The 22,292-nt window shown below is 40.5% G+C and overlaps 1 protein-coding gene across 2 annotated transcripts in view; it reads left to right on the plus strand.

The window, feature by feature from the left end:
* LOC138974872 (uncharacterized) overlaps window positions 1–22,292 on the plus strand; it is a 39,546-nt gene extending 17,254 nt beyond the window's left edge. For both annotated transcript variants that reach the window (XM_070347600.1, XM_070347599.1), the window contains 5 exons: window positions 15,195–15,397; window positions 15,542–15,729; window positions 18,150–18,444; window positions 19,963–20,315; window positions 20,895–22,292. In XM_070347600.1, the coding sequence (XP_070203701.1) occupies window positions 15,195–15,397; window positions 15,542–15,729; window positions 18,150–18,444; window positions 19,963–20,315; window positions 20,895–21,397 (1,542 nt within the window). In that variant the 3' untranslated portion in view covers window positions 21,398–22,292. The remainder of the gene's footprint in view (window positions 1–15,194; window positions 15,398–15,541; window positions 15,730–18,149; window positions 18,445–19,962; window positions 20,316–20,894) is intronic.

The raw sequence follows: 22,292 nt of genomic DNA on the forward strand, positions 1-22,292 counted from the left end.
GCGGACAAAGGGGCTAAAAAATAAAAGTTGACAAACACGACTGATATTGTGATTTTTGTTAAGACAACAGATGCTGGAACCCAATTACGAAAAGAAAAGATAAATTTACCCAAATGATTTTACAAATAACGATAATTTTGTTCGTTATATCATTCAAAACGGCACTGAGTCATAGCATTAAGGTTATCTCGCACGTTTTTAAAGCTAGGGCTTTGAAACTTGGCACACAACCAAAGTATAATGACCTCCAGGTATGGTGCACATCACACTAAACAACATTGAATTTCAAGGTCACAGCGAGGTTAAATTTCCTTTGCAAACTGGAAAATTGTCGTTGTCACGTCTTACATGTTTTAATACTAGATCAGTTAGACTTTACATACTTCACATACTTTCAGCATTTTTATAAAACCTCATTAAAAGTGACCTGCTTGTTAATCTTTGTCAAAGTTCAAGGTCACAGCGGGGTCACATCTGGTCCAAATGTGGAATATTTTCAATTTATTCAGCGCGTTTATAGCACGAGCTTTGAAAATACACACAGTTCTAGTGTATAATGTTCACACACGATTAAAGTCTGGTTGAAAAAGTCAAGGTCACAGCAGGGTCGCGTTGAGGTCAAACATATACATTTTTCAATGAGGTTTTCTCATATGTTTTTGAAGCTAGGGCCTTGAAACTTGGCACACTACGCAAGTTAAATTAAACCTCATCAAATTCCAAGGTCACAGTAAGGTTAAAGATCCTTTAAGGATATTTTCTAAAAAAGGTGACCGCCTGGTTAATGTTTGTCAAATTTCAAGGTCACAGCAGTGCCATCTGGCTTAAACTTTGAAAAATTGTCAATTTCTTCAACTAGTTTTATAGTGTTTGAAGTCATTCACACATGATGAAAGTCTGGTTGATAAAATCAAACGTCAAGGTCGCAGCGGGGTCGCATTGAAGTCAGACACATACAATTGTCATTTTCACGAACGCCTTTTAAGCAACACCTTTGAAACTTCACACATTCCAAAGTTTTGATGTTGTTTGGTTATAATCAAAGTGTGGTCAATTTCCATGATTGAGAGCATTCAGAGGGGTCAAGTTGAGGTCACACAAAAGAGATTAAATTGTCGACACAACAGATGAGACTGGCTACCACTGTTTATTTTAATACACTTTTATGCAAATTTTAAATTGTGTTCAACCATATACACCAAACTCACCCAAACTCCTGAAACATCCAAGAAAAGGAAAAATGTGTCCAAGCAAGGAAAAACGCCATTTCTTCAAAGGCTGGAATAACTACAGAGGCAGCCGCGTCATTACACACAATGCAATTACGTCATACATCATACATTTCTATGAGTCATGTTGAATGGAATGGTGGCATGTGCCTCTATTCTAGCTAACAACAAAGCTGAAAAAATGAATATTATCTGTTTGTTTTGTTTGTTTTACCCGTACGAGACCTTTCTGTGACCTTGACATGTGACAAGGATCTACCTTAACTTCTTTAAGTCGGAGTTGAGAGTTGTGTGATGTTTGAAGGCTCTCCCTTTAAAAAAAAACTGAGATAATGATGCATTTTCGTGTTTTTGATTTGCCCATGTGACCTTGAGATTCGACAAAGGTCAACAAGACTTTAACCGTGTATGGAGGCTATTAAGCCCAAAAATGTGAACTTTCAAGGTTCTTGCTTTGAAAAACTCTGAGAAAAAGGTTATGTTTTTTTTTTACCCACACGAGACCCTGCTATGACCTTCACATTTCTCAAGGATCAACCTTGAATTCTCCATGTTGAACAATCATTAAGCAAAAGCGTTGTTTGAAGTTTGAAGGTTCTAGCTTCAAAAATCTCTGAAAAAATATGTTTCATCCGTTTTCTGAACCACATGTGACCCAGCCGTGACCTTGAAATCTGACAAGGGTCAACAAGACTTTTACCATGCATGGGGGCGATTAAACCCCAAATGTGTGTGAAGTTTCAAGGTTTCAACTTAAAAAACGTCTGAGAAAAATATACATTTTCCTTTTTGGACAATGTGTTGCACGCAAGACAACACGACAAACGCTCGTGTTATCATTCTTTTACTTTAAGGTCGACTTGCGTGCCCGCTCTTTCGCTAATCTCAATTAAAATTCATCTTAGAAGTTCGGTTTTATTACGCTTTTAATTAAGAAGATTAAACTAAGACAACAAATAGTTAGTTTTACCCATTAAACTCGATAAGGTAGTGACATTTTATGTTGAACGCAAGAAGGTGTCGCACGCAAGATCTGAAAAGATGTTGACGACATAATTTCAACACTTGATAGCGCAATCGTGGTTCGTGATTTCTTCACAAATTTTGAACACAGAATGTGTCACGTGGTTCCGTAAATGAAGTAGATCTTTGTACATGTAAATTTTGTTTTTAAAAGAAAATAACCGTTAATTACCGAACATTTTGTCGCACGCAAGATATGACGAAATTTTCAAATCGTTTTCAAAAATGCTGTTCAAAAGTTCTGCAGTCTTTGCTGGATTACTTGAAAGACAGCAGTTTGATACACCGTTATCGCTTGACGTGTCGACATCAATTCCAGAGTTTTTGAAAAAGAAATTTAGTAAATATCTGCGATTGAAAAATGTATGCCGTGATGACGAATCATCTTGCGTGCGACACCTTAAAATTCGGTTATCGAAAAAAAAAAATTCTCTCGAGATTTAGATTTGACGTTTGGTCTCGTCTGTAAAGCGATGTTTCAGGCATTCAATCAAACTAAATGCAATTCATTTGTGCTTCTTGTTATTTTTCTGTGGCATATTCAAAACACGAGGTATCACGATGTCCTTTTTCAGATGGCCGGTTTTGGCGTTATTTTTGACTTTAAACAAAGATAACTTCAAAACCGTTCAAGTCAGACACACGAAATTATGTCCACTATCTTTTCGCACATTCATCCACACACACACCAATTTTCAGCAGACACACGTTTTTAGAAACATTTTTATTGTAAAACAAAGTCGTCTTCTGTTCTGTGAGCACCTTTTGGCACTTAGTCATATAGAGAAGAGGAGGGGTCCTAAAACCGATCCTTGTGGTACGCCATGTCGTACATCAGTCCTGCATACTTGATGCTGAGGCGTTTGCGTACACAGCCTGTTGCCTGTCACTGAGAAAATAAGTAATAAGTTCAACTGAATCAATCCCGAGGCCATATAATGTGAGTTTCCTCAGTAACAACGTGTGGTCGATCAGTTCAAAAGCTTTGGCAAAATCTACAAAAACAGCTACACAAAAATAATTCATTATCGTTGATCTTTTCCAACCACTGATCAACAACAAGAGAGACTAAGGCAGTGTGACACGAGTGATGAGCTCTAAATCCAGACTGGTTAAGGTGAAATAATTGATTGTGGTCAAAGTGCACTAATAGGTGTTAGTTTATATCTTTGTTAAGTGGTTTTGATAATACAAACAGTATAGAAATCGACCTATAATTTGAGGGGTCTTTCTTTTCGCCAGATTTAACCCGGGTACCCGTTTGCTTTAAATGAGTGAGTGCGCGAAATACTTCTGGCACCCTAAGCGGAGGAAGTTTTAACTGAGATGCAATTTGTTTTGATTTACAGAAGTCTTCTAAAACTTTTAATTTATTTGAGGTTGTTTCATCGTTTATAATGACCTTTTCACCTATTTTCTAACAAAAATGTGAGTTTAAATCATCAGTTGATATGTCATTTAGGCAACTTGACGTAGATGCAGACGTTGTATTTGTAAGTTCATCAATTGCTTTCCAAATGTTCTTGAATTTTGTTTTGAAGAAGCAAGGTCTTGAAAATACTTTCTTTTTTTTTTTAGATCGTTTCATTGAATTAACTTTATTTCTCTGTTCTCTATACTCTTCTTTTTACCGATTGACTTTAAAAAGTCACGATTATCAATTGCTTCTTGTAATATATCATCAAACCACTTAGGTTTTACTATGTGTTTGACTTTCTTAATTCTCCATGGAGCATGTGTGGTCTCTCACAAATTGGTCAATACATAATATTCTGACAGATCAAATGTTTCAGGATTGTTTTAAATGATTCAATGAAAAAGAACAACGCATTGCCGATCCTTGTCTCCCGTCGCGATATAACCTTCGTGGTTGAAAACGACGTTAAACACCAAATAAAGAAAAGTAAAGATCCTTGTATGACGTTGGCATTTTTGTCAAGCAGTATAGGGAAGTCCCTAGGTGTTGTAAGAACAGCACAAATATGTTACCAACGTCAAACAGCACAGTGCTCAAAACAAGTACGTGGGCTGTGTAAGAGCAGAGAATCGTGTGAAAATTATTGGCAAAACCCTAACCTCAACACGTCTCTTTGATTTCTACTCTGCAGAGAAATCCTTCCAATGTGATCATTGTTGTCTGTGTGTGAAGTTGACGTTGAAAGCGAGTGCCAAGGGCAGGTCGCTATGTGTGTGAAGTTGACGTTGAAAGCGAGTGCCAAGGGCAGGTCGCTATGTGTGTGAAGTTGACGTTGAAAGCGAGTGCAAAGGGCAGGTCGCTATGTGTGTGAAGTTGACGTTGAAAGCGAGTGCAAAGGGCAGGTCGCTATGTGTGTGTTTTTAAGCCCGATATTTTTTTTATTCTGGTTCTATCAAATGGTCTTGCACTGCACGGTTTTTTTTATAGACATGCACGTGCAAGTATATCACCGGCAGGTTATGCTCAAAACTTACGCTTCTTGCTGAAGAGAGACGACCATACTTTACTGAGATTCAAATTATACTGATGTTCTGTTCCAAAAGAGGGTGGGTTCTCTTTGAAAGCCATATGTTACCTAGCAAAGCTAATTATTATTTATGTTGTATTTAGGTACTAAATGCAAAAAAAAGCTACAGCTTTATAAATTCCAACATGATGTCCAGGATGTTACATGACACAATTTGTATTATGAACATCATCCGAGCTTTACACGGATTAAACATCTACAGCTTGGCTGTTCTACGGGCACTGTTGGCTTTATGTGTTGTTATATTATTCTAGTTAATGACAGTAAAGTAAATGTTTGATTTAACACAACAAATCCCACCACGTATAGCGGAATCAAAAACAAGAATGGTAAGTTATTGGACTGTTTAATATATCGCAGAACAAAACAATACAATCACAAACAAGTCGCGTGAGGCGAAAATACAACATTTAGTCAAGTAGCTGTCGAACTCACAGAATGAAACTGAAGCCAACGCAACGCAGCAAGACCGTATACTCGAAGCATCGTTAGTCCACCGCGCACGGCAAAGGCAGTGAAATTGACAGGAAGAGCGGGGTAGTACTTGCGCTGAGAAGGATAGCACGCTTTTCTGTACCTCTCTTTGTTTTAACTTTCTGAGCGTGGTTTTAATCCAAACATATCATATCTATATGTTTTTGGAATCAGGAACCGACAAGAAATAAGATGAAAGTGTTTTTAAATTGATTTCAAAAATTTAATTTTGATAATAATTTTTATATATTTAATTTTCAGAGCTTGTTTTTAATCCGAATATAACATATTTATATGTTTTTGGAATCAGCAAATGATGGAAAATAAGATGAACGTAAATTTGGATCGTTTTAGAAAAAAATAATTTTTTTTTACAATTTTCAGATTTTTAATGACCAAAGTCATTAACTAATTTTTAAGCCATCAAGTTGAAATGCAATACCGAAGTCCGGGCTTCGTCGAAGACTACTTGACCAAAATTTCAACCAATTTGGTTGAAAAATGAGAGCGTGACAGTGCCGCCTCAACTTTCACGAAAAGCCGGATATGACGTCATCAAAGACATTAATCCAAAAAATGAAAAAAACGTTCGGGGATATCATACCCAGAAACTCTCATGTCAAATTTCATAAAGATCGGTCCAGTAGTTTGGTCTGAATCGCTCTACACGCACGCACACACGCACGCACACACACACACCACACCCTCGTTTGGTTTAAGCGTGTTTATTCAAATTCTCATACACACGTTTCAAACAATAACAACATTGAGAACGTTAACAAGCAGATTGCTTATGGACACGTTCTTGAACTTATAATCAATACACATTCAGATAGCAAAACATGACGAACAAGTGATAGCTTCAACACTTATCTTGATAATCTTTAATTATATTTTATACAAATAGGGTAAAGAGAGAGAGAGAGAGAGAGAGAGAGAGAGAGAGAGAGAGAGAGAGAGAGAGAGAGGGAGAGGGAGAGGGAGAGAGAGAGAGGGAGGGAGAGAATGCCTGGCTACATCAATTGCACAGTTAATATAATATCAGCCGAAGCGATTAGTTAACATAACATAGTCTTGTACAACAGAGAATATTTTCGTGTTCAAAGATATAGTTAAATCAGTATTTCCAAACAAGAGTGTTTTGCAGTCCAGAACGTGTGTTGGCAGACTATTGAATAAAATGGTTCTATGTTCTTTAAATTTTGGACAGTGTAACAAGAAATGTTCAGAATCTTCCGGGCATGCTCCACACGTACATTCTAAATTATCAGAGAGGTGTCGGTTAACTAAGTCTTGTTGCAAATCGCTCATGTTTAATCTCAACCTGCTGTGAAGTACCTGTCCCTGGCGGTTGCCTAAATAATAATACTGTGGAACAACAACATCTCCATCGGTCAAATACCTTTTAAATTCACCAACTGACTGCGTTTGTTGTATATTTTCTGGAAGATTATTCCACATAGCTGTCGTTGAAGGAAAAAATGAAGATTCCCCCTCGATGTTAAAACATTTAGTCAAAACTTGACTAAATGTAAAAACGGACAGACATACAAGCCCTCAAGGTACAGATTATTAACTTAGTTTAGGGACATGGACGAATTTCTGAGCTAATTTCATTTATCTGTATTATACGTGTTTGTCTATTCAGCAAAATATTAATTATGGCCGCCATATCCATTTCATATTTTCCAAAACATCTACTTCATTTATTATAGCAGATAATCAAAACCAAGCATACGTAAGCGGTACATAAGGATGTAGATCAACTGTTGCGGTGATGCCCTCCTTAAAGCCAGGTTCCAATTAGTCACAATATTTACCTTAAGCGCAAAACAACTAGTACTTTATTCATTTGCAAATGTCACGTGATCACATTGATACTCAGTGAGACTTATATCAAAGAAAGTGCAGAGACTTGGGAACACAACGGTATCAAAATGACGAGAACAAGTCAAAAGACAAAGACGCAAAACGCTATAGAAAAATGTGACTTTCGTGCACAAAAGTGAACGTTTAAAGCTTATGTTATCCCACAGTGAAACGCATGCAACCCGGCTGAGTGTAGCCAGGCATGGCAGCTTTTAAGAAACAGTTTCATGAATGTGTCTCTTTCGCCGCCCTTTCAAGAACTTCAACACAGTGACTTTGTGAATGAACTTGTTTGTGGCAATTAAAGGGGTGTCTGTCATGACAAAGGTCGAACACTCTTTGAGCCCTTGCAACTTTACTTGTAGCCTTTGAGATGTTGAAGTGATATTGTGCATTGCACGTTTTGAGTGCATGTAGTTTTATTATATTTAGTCAAGTTTTGACTAAATATTTTAACATCGAGGGGGAATCGAAACGAGGGTCGTGGTGTATGTGCGTGTGTCTGTGTGTGTGTGTAGAGCGATTCAGACTAAACTACTGGACCGATCTTTATGAAATTTGACATGAGAGTTCCTGGGTATGAAATCCCCGAACGTTTTTTTTCATTTTTTTGATAAATGTCTTTGATGACGTCATATCCGGCTTTTCGTAAAAGTTGAGGCGGCACTGTCACGCCCTCATTTTTCAACCAAATTGGTTGAAATTTTGGTCAAGTAATCTTCGACGAAGCCCGGACTTCGGTATTGCATTTCAGCTTGGTGGCTTAAAAATTAATTAATGACTTTGGTCATTAAATATCTGAAAATTGTAAAAAAAAATAAAAATTTATAAAACGATCCAAATTTACGTTTATCTTATTCTCCATCATTTGCTGATTCCAAAAACATATAAATATGTTATATTCGGATTAAAAACAAGCTCTGAAAATTAAATATATAAAAATTATTATCAAAATTAAATTTTCCAAATCAATTTAAAAACAGTTTCATCTTATTCCTTGTCGGTTCCTGATTCCAAAAACATATAGATATGATATGTTTGGATTAAAAACACGCTCAGAAAGTTAAAACGAAGAGAGGTACAGAAAAGCGTGCTATGCAGCATAGCGTAACCACTACCCCGCTCTTCTTGTCAATTTCACTGCCTATGCCGTGAGCGGTGGACCACGAGTATACGGTCTTGCTGCGTTGCATTGCGTTCAGTTTCATTCTGTGAGTTCGACAGCTACTTGACTAAATATTGTATTTTCGCCTTACGCGACCTGTTTTTCTTCTGGGAATTGAAAGAGAGAGAGAGAGAGAGAGAGAGAGAGAGAGAGAGAGAGAGAGAGAGAGAGAGAGAGAGAGAGAGAGAGAGAGAGAGAGAGAGAGAGAGAGAGAGAGAGAGAGAGACTCAGACTCAGACTCAGACTCAGACTCAGACTCAGACTCAGACTCAGAACTTTATTACAAAAGGATAAAGGTTTTAGGCAAAGCCTATTCTTCCAACCTGTCCTTTATACAACACATAAAGACAGACGGACATAACAAATAAAAATTCAATCATATAAGATATAGAAATACATTGTATGGATTGCAATACTATGTGCAGTTAAGGAATTATATAAGGAGAACTCAAAAATTACAAAATTACATTGACATAGTTAAGCCTTTCATTTTGAGAATTAAGTTGCTCAGATTAGCTACACATCCGTTAACACTAGTACAAAATGTTCAACTAAATAACAATCGAACAAGACATTTCATTCACGAATGATGTGTGAACGTGACTGTCTCTTAAACAATTTCACTGAAGTTGCATTTCTTATCTGTTGGGGGAAGGAGTTCCAGAGAAAAGCTCCCGAGAAGGCTAGGCTCGATTTGTAGAGGTCTATGCGAGGTATAGGAGGGATGATTTTTTGGGACCCATATCTTTTTGTGGCATGTTTGAAATGTGATTGCAAATATTTAGGACAGTCGTCATTTAGAATTTTATACATGAACACAGCCTTGTTTAACGTCAACTGATCTTTCAAGGGGAGGAAATTTAGGAGCTTTAGTTTATCATCCGTGGACCTATTCAAATCATGCAGAATAAGTTTTGCAGCTCGGCGATGCAGGGAATTGAGTCTTTTTAAATGAACATCACTGCAGTTATCCCAAAGTGTCGAAGCGAAGTTTATATGAGGCATTATGTGGGCGTAATAGAACATTTTGAGTGCTTCAGAATCGGCGAAAGAGAGAGAAAGAGAGAGAGAAAGAGGGAGAGAGAGAGAGAGAGAGAGAGAGAGAGAGAGAGAGAGAGAGAGAGAGAGAGAGAGAGAGAGAGAGAGAGAGAGAGAGAGAGAGAGAGAGAGAGAGAGAGAGAGAGAGAGAGAGAGAAAGCTGAACTGAACTGATTTTTATTTGGCAAGGATTTGTTTGTTTGTTTGCTTAACGCCCAGCCGACCACGAAGGGCCATATCAGGGTTTGGCAAGGATGACGATTTAAGGCTGGGGTTTTTCATAAGAGAGAGCTAGGGGGACGATGATGATGATGATGGAACTTTATTTTTCAAGGATAGAGGTTTAAGGCGACGCCTTTTCTTACAACCGGTCCTTACTTCTAATACAAATGTCTAATAAATGATAAACAAGTAAAGCAACATGACAAATAAACAAATTAAATGAACGACCCAGCACACAATCGACAACTAAGCAAACAAACAAATAAACATAAACAACAAAATGACAAAGTAAGCAACATACAAATCAAAAGCGAAACATGCAACATGTTAATTGAGGTTACACATGTAAAGTGATCGACGGTAAAATGCACACAATACACAACGTTCACACTAATGCTTACAATGATTATGTGGTGTTGATGATGGATGATGATGATGATGGATGGATGATGATGGATGGATGATGATGGATGGATGATGATGGATGGATGATGATGGATGGATGAGGATGGATGGATGAGGATGGATGGATGAGGATGGATGGATGAGGATGGATGGATGAGGATGGATGGATGAGGATGGATGGATGAGGATGGATGGATGAGGATGGATGGATGATGGAGGATGATGGATGATGATGGATGATGGATGATGGATGAGGATGGATGGATGAGGATGGATGGATGAGGATGGATGGATGAGGATGGATGGATGGATGGATGGATGGTGATGGATGGATGGATGGATGGATGGATGGATGGATGGATGGGTGGATGGTGGATGATGGATGATGATGATGGATGATGATGATGGATGATGGATGATGGATGATGGATGAAGTTGATGGATGATTGATGGATGATTGATGGATGATGATGGATGATGGATGAGGATGATGGATGATGGATGATGATGATGGATGATGATGATTGATTGATGATTGATGATTGATGATTGATTGATGATTGATTGATGATTGATTGATGATTGATTGATGATTGATGGATGATTGATTGATGATTGATTGATGATTGATTGATGATTGATTGATGATTGATGGATGATTGATGGATGATTGATGATGGATGATGGATGATGATGGATGATGGATGATGATGGATGATGGATGATGATGGATGATGGATGATGATGGATGATGGATGATGGATGATGATGGATGATGGATGGATGATTGATGGATGATTGATGGATGATTGATGGATGATTGATGGATGATTGATGGATGATTGATGGATGATTGATGGATGATTGATGGATGATTGATGGATGATTGATGGATGATTGATGGATGATTGATGGATGATGATGATGGATAATGATGATGGATAATGATGATGGATGATGATGATGGATGATGATGGATGATGATGATGATGATGATGAGGATGATGGATGATGGATGATGGATGAATGATGATGATTGATGATTGATGATGATGATGATGATGATGATGATGATGACGACGACGATGACGATGATGATGATGATGATGGATGATGGATGAATATGATGATGATGAAGATGATGATGATGAGGACGACTACGACGACGACGACGATGACGATGACGACGATGACGACGATGATGATTGATGATTGATGATTGATGATGATGATGATGATGAGGACGACGACGACGACGATGACGATGACGATGACGATGACGACGACGACGATGATGATTTATGATTGATGATTGATGATGATGATGATGATGATGATGATGATGATGATGATGATGATGATTGATGATGATTGATGACGACGACGACGACGACGACGACGGTGACGGTGACGGTGACGACGATGATGATGATGACGACGAAGAAGACGACGATGATGATGATGATGATTGATGGAAAATCGCAACATCAATTCCACAAAATACATGTAATAAAGAACATATTTTTGTAATTCATACAGCTTTGCCAATTGTTGACAGCTACTTGCATATGTTAAGATTAGTAGCCATCTAGGTAGACATATACCGTAAAATCCCTAGCATAAGCCCACCCCCCCCTGTGCACAGATTTAGGGAAAAATTGGGGGGTGGGCGTCTGCTAGGGATAGACCCCTTTGCACAAAGTAAGTTTTGTGCTCAACCGTGTAATTGAGTGAATACAAACCCCGAAAGCATGTAAGTTAGGTCGTGTGAGTAGAGGTGGAGGAAAAAGGAGAAGCATCGTCAGTCCACCGCTCATGGCAAAGGCAGTGAAATTGACAAGAAGAGCGGGGTAGTAGTTGCGCTAAGAAGGATAGCACGCTTTTCTGTACCTCTCTTTGTTTTAACTTTCTGAGCGTGTTTTTAATCCAAACATATCATATCTATATGTTTTTGGAATCAGGAACCGACAAGGAATAAGATGAAAGTGTTTTTAAATTGATTTGGACAATTTAATTTTGATAATAATTTTTATATATTTAATTTTCAGAGCTTGTTTTTAATCCAAATATAACATATTTATATGTTTTTGGAATCAGCAAATGATGGAGAATAAGATAAACGTAAATTTGGATCGTTTTATAAATTTTTATTTTTTTTTACAATTTTCAGATTTTTCATGACTAAAGTCATTAATTATTTTTTAAGCCACCAAGCTGAAATGCAATACCGAAGTCCGGGCTTCGTCGAAGATTACTTGACCAAAATTTCAACCAATTTGGTTGAAAAATGAGGGCGTGACAGTGCCGCCTCAACTTTCACGAAAAGCCGGATATGACGTCATCAAAGACATTTATCAAAAAAATGAAAAAAACGTATGGGGATTTTATACCCAGGAACTCTCATGTCAAATTTCATAAAGATCGGTCCAGTAGTTTAGTCTGAATCGCTCTACACACACACAGACACACACACACACACACGCACACACACACGCACATACACCACGACCCTCGTTTCGATTCCCCCTCGATGTTAAAATATTTAGTCAAAACTTGACTAAATATAATAAGAAACAAGTCGCGTAAGGCGAAAATACAATATTTAGTCAAGTAGCTGTCGAACTCACAGAATGAAACTGAACGCAAAGCCATTTTTCAGCAAGACCGTATACTCGTAGCATCGTCAGTCCACCGTTCATGGCAAAGGCAGTGAAATTGACAAGAAGAGCGGGGTAGTAGTTGCGCTAAGAAGGATAGCACGCTTTTCTGTACCTCTCTTTGTTTTAACTTTCTGAGCGTGTTTTTAATCCAAACATATCATATCTATATGTTTTTGGAATCAGGAACCGACAAGAAATAAGATGAAAGTGTTTTTAAATTGATTTGGACAATTTAATTTTGATAATAATTTTTATATATTTAATTTTCAGAGCTTGTTTTTAATCCAAATATAACATATTTATATGTTTTTGGAATCAGCAAATGATGGAGAATAAGATAAACGTACATTTGGATCGTTTTATACTTTTTTATTTTTTTTTACAATTTTCAGATTTTTAATGACCAAAGTCATTAATTAATTTTTAAGCCACCAAGCTGAAATGCAATACCGAAGTCCGGGCTTCGTCGAAGATTACTTGACCAAAATTTCAACCAATTTGGTTGAAAAATGAGGGCGTGACAGTGCCGCCTCAACTTTCACGAAAAGCCGGATATGACGTCATCAAAGACATTTATCAAAAAAATGAAACAAACATTCGGGGATTTCATACCCAGGAACTCTCATGTCAAATTTCATAAAGATCGGTCCAGTAGTTTAGTCTGAATCGCTCTACACACACACACAGACACACACACACACGCACGCACACACACACACACACACACACGCACACACACACGCACATACACCACGACCCTCGTTTCGATTCCCCCTCGATGTTAAAATATTTAGTCAAGGCGAAAGGCGAAAATACAATATTTAGTCAAGTAGCTGTCGAACTCACAGAATGAAACTGAACGCAACGCAACGCAGCAAGACCGTATACTCGTAGCATCGTCACTCCACCGCCCGTGGCAAAGGCAGTGCCCGTGGAATTGACAAGAAGAGCGGAGAAGATATAGCACGCTTTTCTGTACCTCTCTTCGTTTTAACTTTCCGAGCGTGTTTTTAATCCAAACATATCATATCTATATATTTTTGGAATCAGGAACCGACAAAGAATAAGATGAAAGTGTTTTTAAATTGATTTCGAAAAAACATTTTGATAATAATTTTTATATATTTAATTTTCAGAGCTTGTTTTTAATCCGAATATATTATATTTATATGTTTTTGGAATCAGCAAATGATGGAGAATAAGATAAACGTACATTTGGATCGTTTTATAAATTTTTATTTTTTTTTACAATTTTCAGATTTTTAATGACCAAAGTCATTAATTAATTTTTGAGCCACCACGCTGAAATGCAATACCGAAGTCCGGGCTTCGTCGAAGATTACTTGACCAAAATTTCAACCATTTTGGTTGAAAAATGAGGGCGTGACAGTGCCGCCTCAACTTTCACGAAAAGCCGGATGTGACGTCATCAAAGACATTTATCGAAAAAAGGAAAAAAACGTTCGGGGATATCAATCCCAGGAACTCTCATGTAAAATTTCATAAAGATCGGCCTAGTAGTTTGGTCTGAATCGCTCTACACGCACGCACGCACGCACGCACGCACGCACACACACACACACACACATACACCACGACCCTCGTTTCGATTCCCCCTCGATGTTAAAATATTTAGTCAAAACTTGACTAAATATAAAAAGGAAAGAAACACGAAAAGGTAAAGAAGGGGGAAAAGATGACTTTTAGAACAGTGCACAAATCCTAGTGAAAGTGAGCCTATATTCTCTTTGAAAAAACGTGCACAACTTTTGGCCCAAAGTGGGGGGTGGGCGTTTGCTAAATGGTGGGCAAATGCTAGGGATTTTACGGTAATGATTATGCAGAGCTTGTTTAAAACTCTTTAGTGAGGTTAATGATCTTATTACAGACGGAATGGAGTTCCACACCATAGAGCCAGGCCAGGGGAGAGGGAGGGAGAGGAAGGGAGAGACTGCGTTAGACCTTAGGAAACCCATAAAGCAGTGGGTGGCGCAGGGGAAGAGGTGGGGGGGGGGGGGTATTCTTATGAAAACTTTCCATTCAAAATTAGAAACACAATATTTACAAGCACACAACATGGTTAATGCATGTTCTTTGGAAGTAAGTCCGGTTTCTTGTCAGTGTCAAAATCAAGTTTCGAACGAAACGAAATGTCAGCAGCGATTTCATGATTGTAACGTTTCCCGCAATGACGTCAGCTGTACCGTGTTGTCAATGTAGTTCGGTGGTATGCAGTCTTTGGCTTTCCTTCTGTTCACATCGTAAGCTGTAAACTTTAGCGTGAAGTAAATCTGGTCCTAGTGGTATGCAGTCTCTGACTTTCCTTCTGTTCACATCGTAAGATGTTATTTTTGTCGTGTAGCAATGTTTAGTCCCGATGGTATGCAGTCTTTGGCTTCTCTGTCGTTCATAGCGTAACCAAAGATGATACCTGAAGTCAAATGAACGTGCACAATGGAACTTTGCCGTATCTGTGATCTGCCAGCACTTTCTTCATCACAGGGCACAGTCACTATAGTCAATGGAAGTGTAGTGAGTCAGCTTTCACCCAACCACACCACAATACTGGCGTCATACGCTAACGTAAAGTATGTTTTTGCTGCAGGCGGTGTGTCAGAGCCTGGGTGCAGCCAATTCAGCAGAAGCTGTTCAGCTGTGCTGTTGCTCTGACCAACTGTCCCAGCCTGCATCGTACTGGCACGTGACACCCGCCGTGTTATCACAGCTGAGCACCTGGTGGCAACACAGGATGGCCTGTACTGTGGACACTCGTCTCACTGATCAACTTTACCTGGATATTGTGGCCAGGTAAGAGAAGTGACATCATGTCCAAAATATGTCATAGTGCTGGAGCAATGTTTATTCTCTTATCTTTCACTGTAATCTTTTATCGTTGGCCGAATCTTATCTGTTTTTGTTGTTTGTTTATTTCTTTATTTTTGTGTGTTACAGGTTCGTTGGACCGGCCACCACGGTGTCTGTCCCCTGCTACAACAACGTACGTGTGGAGGTGCGGACTGCAGGACAGGCGGTGGCGGAACTGGGGCGGAGGCTGGCACTTCTGGTTCTGACCCTGCAACAGCTCGGCCTGCTAAACAGAGACCCGCCACGGGTCTGCATTACGGGAGCGCCAGGAACAGGTGACAAGCTTACACCTTCTCTTGCTAGTTTTTCTTATTTCATTTGTTTCTTTGTTTATTGGTGATCTTGTTGATTTTTGACAGTTCTCTGAACAATGTTGTCCCGGTGAGATGAAAGAAGAGTAGTCACCATGTGAACACTAAGCTCAGTCGTCTGGTTAACGTCTAGGTCCGGCAAGAGCCAGCGCTAAACTGAAGGGGGATAACTCCGCTAACTGCACCTTCAGACAGAGTAGCGCGTGATTGAAAGCAAACGTATTAAAGGACTATGTTCAAAGTCACACAGTTTTCAACGGGAGGTGTTTCTAGGCCTGAAGCCTGCCGATAATTGATCAAAGTTCATGCTGACTTTTCACATGGTTGACTTCACAACATATATTTTGCTGCATCAAATTTTGACTACTTCTTCACCGACAAACAAAAGACCAACCACCACGTACCATTACCACCACCATTACCACCACCATCACCACCACCACCACTACCACCATCACCACCACCATTATCACATCACCATTACCCAGCAAGTACTAATGCTACTGATGGTGATGCTGCTTCCTCCGCCACTACCTTTCAAATTCTTTAACTTTTTATCATCATCATCATCATCTCATCATCATCATCACCCCCCGCGGGTTAGGGGGAGTCCCATATTGGTTGGGACTAGAAAGAATGTACCCGATGCTACCCAGCATGTCGTAAGAGGCGACTAACGGTTCTGTTTCTTCTCTTCTTTTGTCTTATTTCTGCCTTACCAGTCCTTTCACCTATATTTCCTTCCAAGAAAACTCTCCCTACTATTCCCTGCAGTTTTCCAATTCTTTTCTTGTTGTCTTATTTCTACCTGACTGGATCCATCACCTTTATTTCACTTACCAAAAGTCTTCTTTTCCACATCCTTATTTCTCTGCACCCCGCATGTCGTATGAGGCGACTAACGGATTCTGTTTCTCCTTTAACCCTTGTTAAGTGGTTCTTGTATAGAATATAGTCAATGTTTGTAAAGATTTTAGTCAAGCAGTATGTAAGAAATGTTTAGTCCTTTGTACTGGAAACTTGCATTCTCCCAGTAAGGTCATATATTGTACTACGTTGCAAGCCCCTGGAGCAATTTTTTGATTAGTGCTTTTGTGAACAAGAAACAATTAACAAGTGGCTCTATCCCATCTCTCCCTCCCCCCCCCCCTTTCCCCTATCCTATCTCCCCCCCCTTTCCCTCGTCGCGATATAACCTTCGTGGTTGAAAACGACGTTAAACACCAAATAAAGAAAGAAAGAATCATCATCATCACCATCATCATCATCATCGTCGTCGTCGTCGTCATGAACGATAACAAATCATCGTCGTCGTCATTGTTGTTGCAGCAAACGATACTGACAGAACAATGTTTCTGATTTCCCTACAGTGCACCGATTCCTGTTAGATTGCTCAAATGACGTCTTCTTTGAATGCATGACGCAATGTGTGTGACGTTATTTTCGTCAAGTGTTACTTTGTCCTCGTGTACCAGAAGGTTCCTGTTTTGTTGAAGAGACGGTTTGTTTTGTGCACGCTATGTGTGTCCTTTGATTCTATGTGTGTCGTCTGGTTCCATGCAAAATGTGTCAACTGAAGGAAAGGCATCCAGCTGACAGAGAGTAAAGTTTGTAACTGACATGTTGGTTTAGTCTCCATGGAATTTATTTTCTAAAATAATGTTTTTCTTGGCAGTTATATCTATGTTCATGCATATTGCTGTGTTCCTGATGCTGTGGTTCGCGTGTAGCAGGTGACACGAACTGAATGTCACAGAGCCTTGCTTTCACACTGTTTTGTAATACTAGATTGTTTTAATTATGTTTTGTAATACTAGATTGTTTTAATTATGTTTTGTAATACTAGATTGTTTTAATTATGTTTTGTAATACTAGATTGTTTTAATTATGTTTTGTAATACTAGATTGTTTTAATTATGTTTTGTAATACTAGATTGTTTTAATTATGTTTTGTAATACTAGATTGTTTTAATTATGTTTTGTAATACTAGATTGTTTTAATTATGTTTTGTAATACTAGATTGTTTTAATTATGTTTTGTAATACTAGATTGTTTTGATTATGTTTTGTGTGTGAACAGGTAAGACAGGTCTGGTACTGCAGGGGTGGAGGTGGCTGATCGTAGGCCTACATCTTCCCTAACAACAGGGACACGATCTGCAAGTCGTCTCTATGTGTACCACTGCCTTGTTTTCACATTATTCAGAAATATATTATCATAAATATGGTTTTATTTCCAACAGGTAAGACGGTGGTGCTGGCACTGAAGGGGTTGAGGTGGCAGCGAATGGGCCGGATGTGCACGTCGTCTGGGCATATTACATTTACCATAGTTTCACAGTACTTTGCAACATACTAACCTAAATATGTCTGTGTTCCAACAGGTAAGACGGTGGTGCTAGTGCTGCAGGGGGTGAGGTGGCTGCGAGAGGGGCACGATGTGCACGTCCTGTCGACATGGTACGAAACCCGGGCCGTCAGCACATCCATTACACAACAGCTGGGGATGTCGCTGAGCGCGGGACCGAAGCCTTCCCTGACACCAGGTAGCGTGACGTACCACACATACGACTTCTACAACAGGGAGGAAGATGTGGAGAAGGCTGTCACCGACCTCGTGGCATGTGTGAAAAACGGCCACCTCTACGTCTTGCTTGATGAGGCGTACTTTGACAGCAGGTTTGTGTTCATACGTGTGTGTGACAGTGAGTGTGTGTGTGTGTGTGTGTGTTTGCTAGTGTGTGTGTAACAGTGAGTGTGTGTGTGTGTGTGTGTGTGTGTGTGTGTGTGTGTGTGTGTGAGAGAGAGAGAGAGAGAGAGAGAGAGAGAGAGAGAGAGTGTTGTAAACGACTCATGTCTGTATCGTACACCACTGTTTATGGGTGGTATGGCTTGTTGGTATCATAAGAATGTGCATTAGATGAGAAAGGCGTCATTGTTGCTAACACATCGAATTGTGTCATAACTATACTTGCGTACTGTTAATAATGATCATCACCTGAAAAAATCTGTTTTGCAAAAGAGACACACATATATATCGAACACCTTATCTCCATTTTGTGTCACACATCTCTAACACCTTGTCTCCATTCTGTGTCACATATCTCTAACACCATGTCTCCATTCTGTGTCACACATCTCTAACACCATGTCTCCATTCTGTGTCACACATCTCTAACACCATGTCTCCATTCTGTGTCATACATCTCTAACACCATGTGTCCATGTTGTGTCACACATCTCTAACACCATGTCTTCATTCTGTGTCACACATCTCTAACACCATGTCTCCATTCTGTGTCACATATCTCTAACACCATGTCTCCATTCTGTGTCACACATCTCTAACACCATGTCTCCATTCTGTGTAACACATCTCTGACACCATGTCTCCATTCTGTGTAACACATCTCTAACACCATGACTCCATTCTGTGTCACACATCTCTAACACCATGACTCCATTCTGTGTCACACATCTCTAACACCATGACTCCATTCTGTGTCACACATCTCTAACACCATGTCTCCATTCTGTGTCACATATCTCTAACACCATGTCTCCATTCTGTGTCACACATCGCTAACACCATGTCTCCATTCTGTGTCACACATCTCTAACACCATGTCTCCATTCCGTGTCACACATCTCTAACACCATGTCTCCATTCCGTGTCACACATCTCTAACACCATGTCTCCATTCTGTGTCACACATCTCTAACACGATGTCTCCATTCTGTGTCACACATCTCTAACACCATGTCTCCATTCTGTGTCACATATCTCTAACACCATGTCTCCATTCTGTGTCACACATCTCTAACACCATGTCTCCATTCTGTGTAACACATCTCTAACACCATGTCTCCATTCTGTGTCACACATCTCTAACACCATGACTCCATTCTGTGTCACACATCGCTAACACCATGACTCCATTCTGTGTCACACATCTCTAACACCATGACTCCATTCTGTGTCACACATCTCTAACACCAATGACCATGTCTCCATTCTGTGTCACACATCCCCAACATCATGTTTCCATTCTGTGTCACACATCTCTAACACCATGTCTCCATTCTGTGTCACACATCTTTAACACCATGTCTCCATTCTGTGTCACACATCTCAAACACCATGTCTCCATTTTGTGTCACACATCTCTAACACCATGTCTCCATTCTGTGTCACAGTGATAAGCCTGGTCCAGCTCACATACGGCTGGTATCACAGCTAGCGCAGCGAGTACCACACCTGTACCTGTGGTGTGCCACTGTTTACAACGACGACATACCCCCAGCACTGCAGACAGAGGTGTTCACTGTCCCCCTCCGCTCGGCGCCCGCCGTCCTTCGTGAAATACAGACAGGATTGCAAGGGTATGACGTAGTCCACGACTACAGTGACAGCGGCGTGCCTGCCCCTGGGGACGGGCTGAGCGTGATACAGCTGAGTCACCATGGCAACGCTCACACTGGTCGGTGGCCGTTGGACTGCGCACAGTGTGGTCAGGATATCGCTGCCGTGCTGCGCCGTCTGGGTGTGGGTGAGTTGTGTAGCTGATGATGATAATGATTGTGGTGGTGGTGGTGGTGGTGGTGGTGATGGTGGTGGTGGTGATGATGATGATGATCATGATGATGATGATGATGATGATGATGATGATGATGATGATGATGATGATAATGATAGTGGTGAAGGTGATGGTGGCGGTGGTAATGGCAATTGTGGAAGGGTTGAGTGAAGGGTAAAATTCCCGTTTCCCTACACCCCCCCCCCCCCCCCCCCCCCCACCCCACTCGTCTCTCACACACAAACACACACGACAAACTCAGTCTGCCAGGGGAAAAAAGGAAGCACATCGACCATAATTACGTCATTTCATTTGACGTAAATTAAAAAATTACGTCATGACGTCTACGTGTTGCTGTCTGTGTTTGTCAAATGTACAAACTTTGAGATGATTTTATAACTCAGGTGCGTTTGTATGCTTGTGTGTGTGTTAGGGGGGGGGGGGGGCAGAAAACAAGTAAAGGGATGTGTTGTGTCAGGTGTTTGCTTGACATATCAATATTTATATTGCTCATACTATACGTTTAACCGTTCCAACGGTCTTTCCCTGCAGGTAGCAGCGTCGCCAACAGACCCTCCCGGCTGAGCTACCATGATGTGTTCGTCCTGACCAGAAGCGACGATTTACATGATGACGTCACGGATGAGGCAGGGCGGGTGACGTCACCAGCTAGCGGCGTGGTGCGGGGACTGAAGGATGCAGGTGTACCGGTGATTGTGTTGGGGAGACAAGACTTCCTACACAACAGGGCGAGGTGGGAGGGAGCTGTGCAGGACGTGGCGGTGGCGGCAACGGACACAGTGACAGTAGCGTGGTATGACTGGGTGACAGGCCTGGAGCGGCGCGTGGTGGCCATGTTACAGGCCAGAGATCAGGATGATGATGATAGAGGGCTGACTGATGAGTGGATTGATCATGATGACAGGCTGATTGCAGTATCACGCTGCACCACACAGCTCATCATGGTCCGCACGCCTCCTGTCACCACCACCACCACCCCACCATCCCATACAACAACCACTGCGACCACTACGACTACCCACGCCACAACCTAATACAACAACCACTACCACTGCCACCACCGCAACGACCACCGACACCACCAGCGACGCGACGACAACCACAACCACCACCACTGAACACAAGAGGAGGAGATTCAGGAAATGGGTCTTGTCATGAAATGCCGCCATCAACGTCGCCCACACCACGACCACCACTACCTCCTCAATGCAGCCTCCACCACCAACATTGTCACCACCACCACCCGTTAACGCACCCCGCCGTCGTCACAACAAAAAGAAGAAGAAGAAACAACAACAAAACAACAACAACAACAACAACAACAACAACAACAACAACAACATTAGTGTCGCCCAAAACACATGTGTTTTACTTCCTGGTTGGTATCGCGGATTGTTCACAGAATGTTATCACTTGGAGATTTCCTTGCAAGATTTCGTCACGTTCTATGACGCAAAACAAGAATTGACGTCATCTTGATTGTGTTTTACGTCTTTCAGATCTTGTCCCGCTGACTGCCCTTCAACACTGTTTCCCTTGTTGCATTTATTTGTTGAGATGCACGGCTTTTTAATGTTCATGACACGTGTACCACTTGTGCGACTTTCACCGATGGTCACCCTGTTAAAACAATAATGACAAGTACCGTAATGGTATATTGTTTACTGAAACACCTGTGACCGTTACCGCTGTGGTCTTTTGTGCACTGAAACACCTGTGTCATTTACTGGTAAGACTGGTAAGACTGGTAAGACTGGTAAGACTGGAAAGACTGGTGAGACTGGTAAGACTGGTAAGACTGGTGAGACTGGTAAGACTGGTAAGACTGGTGAGACTGGTGAGATGGTAAGACTGGTTAAACTGGTGAGACCGGTGAGACTGGTAAGACTGGTGAGACTGGTGAGACTGGTGAGACTGGTAAGACTGGTA

The sequence above is a fragment of the Littorina saxatilis genome, linkage group LG8 (assembly GCF_037325665.1).
Source record: "Littorina saxatilis isolate snail1 linkage group LG8, US_GU_Lsax_2.0, whole genome shotgun sequence".
NCBI classification, from domain to species: domain Eukaryota; kingdom Metazoa; phylum Mollusca; class Gastropoda; order Littorinimorpha; family Littorinidae; genus Littorina; species Littorina saxatilis.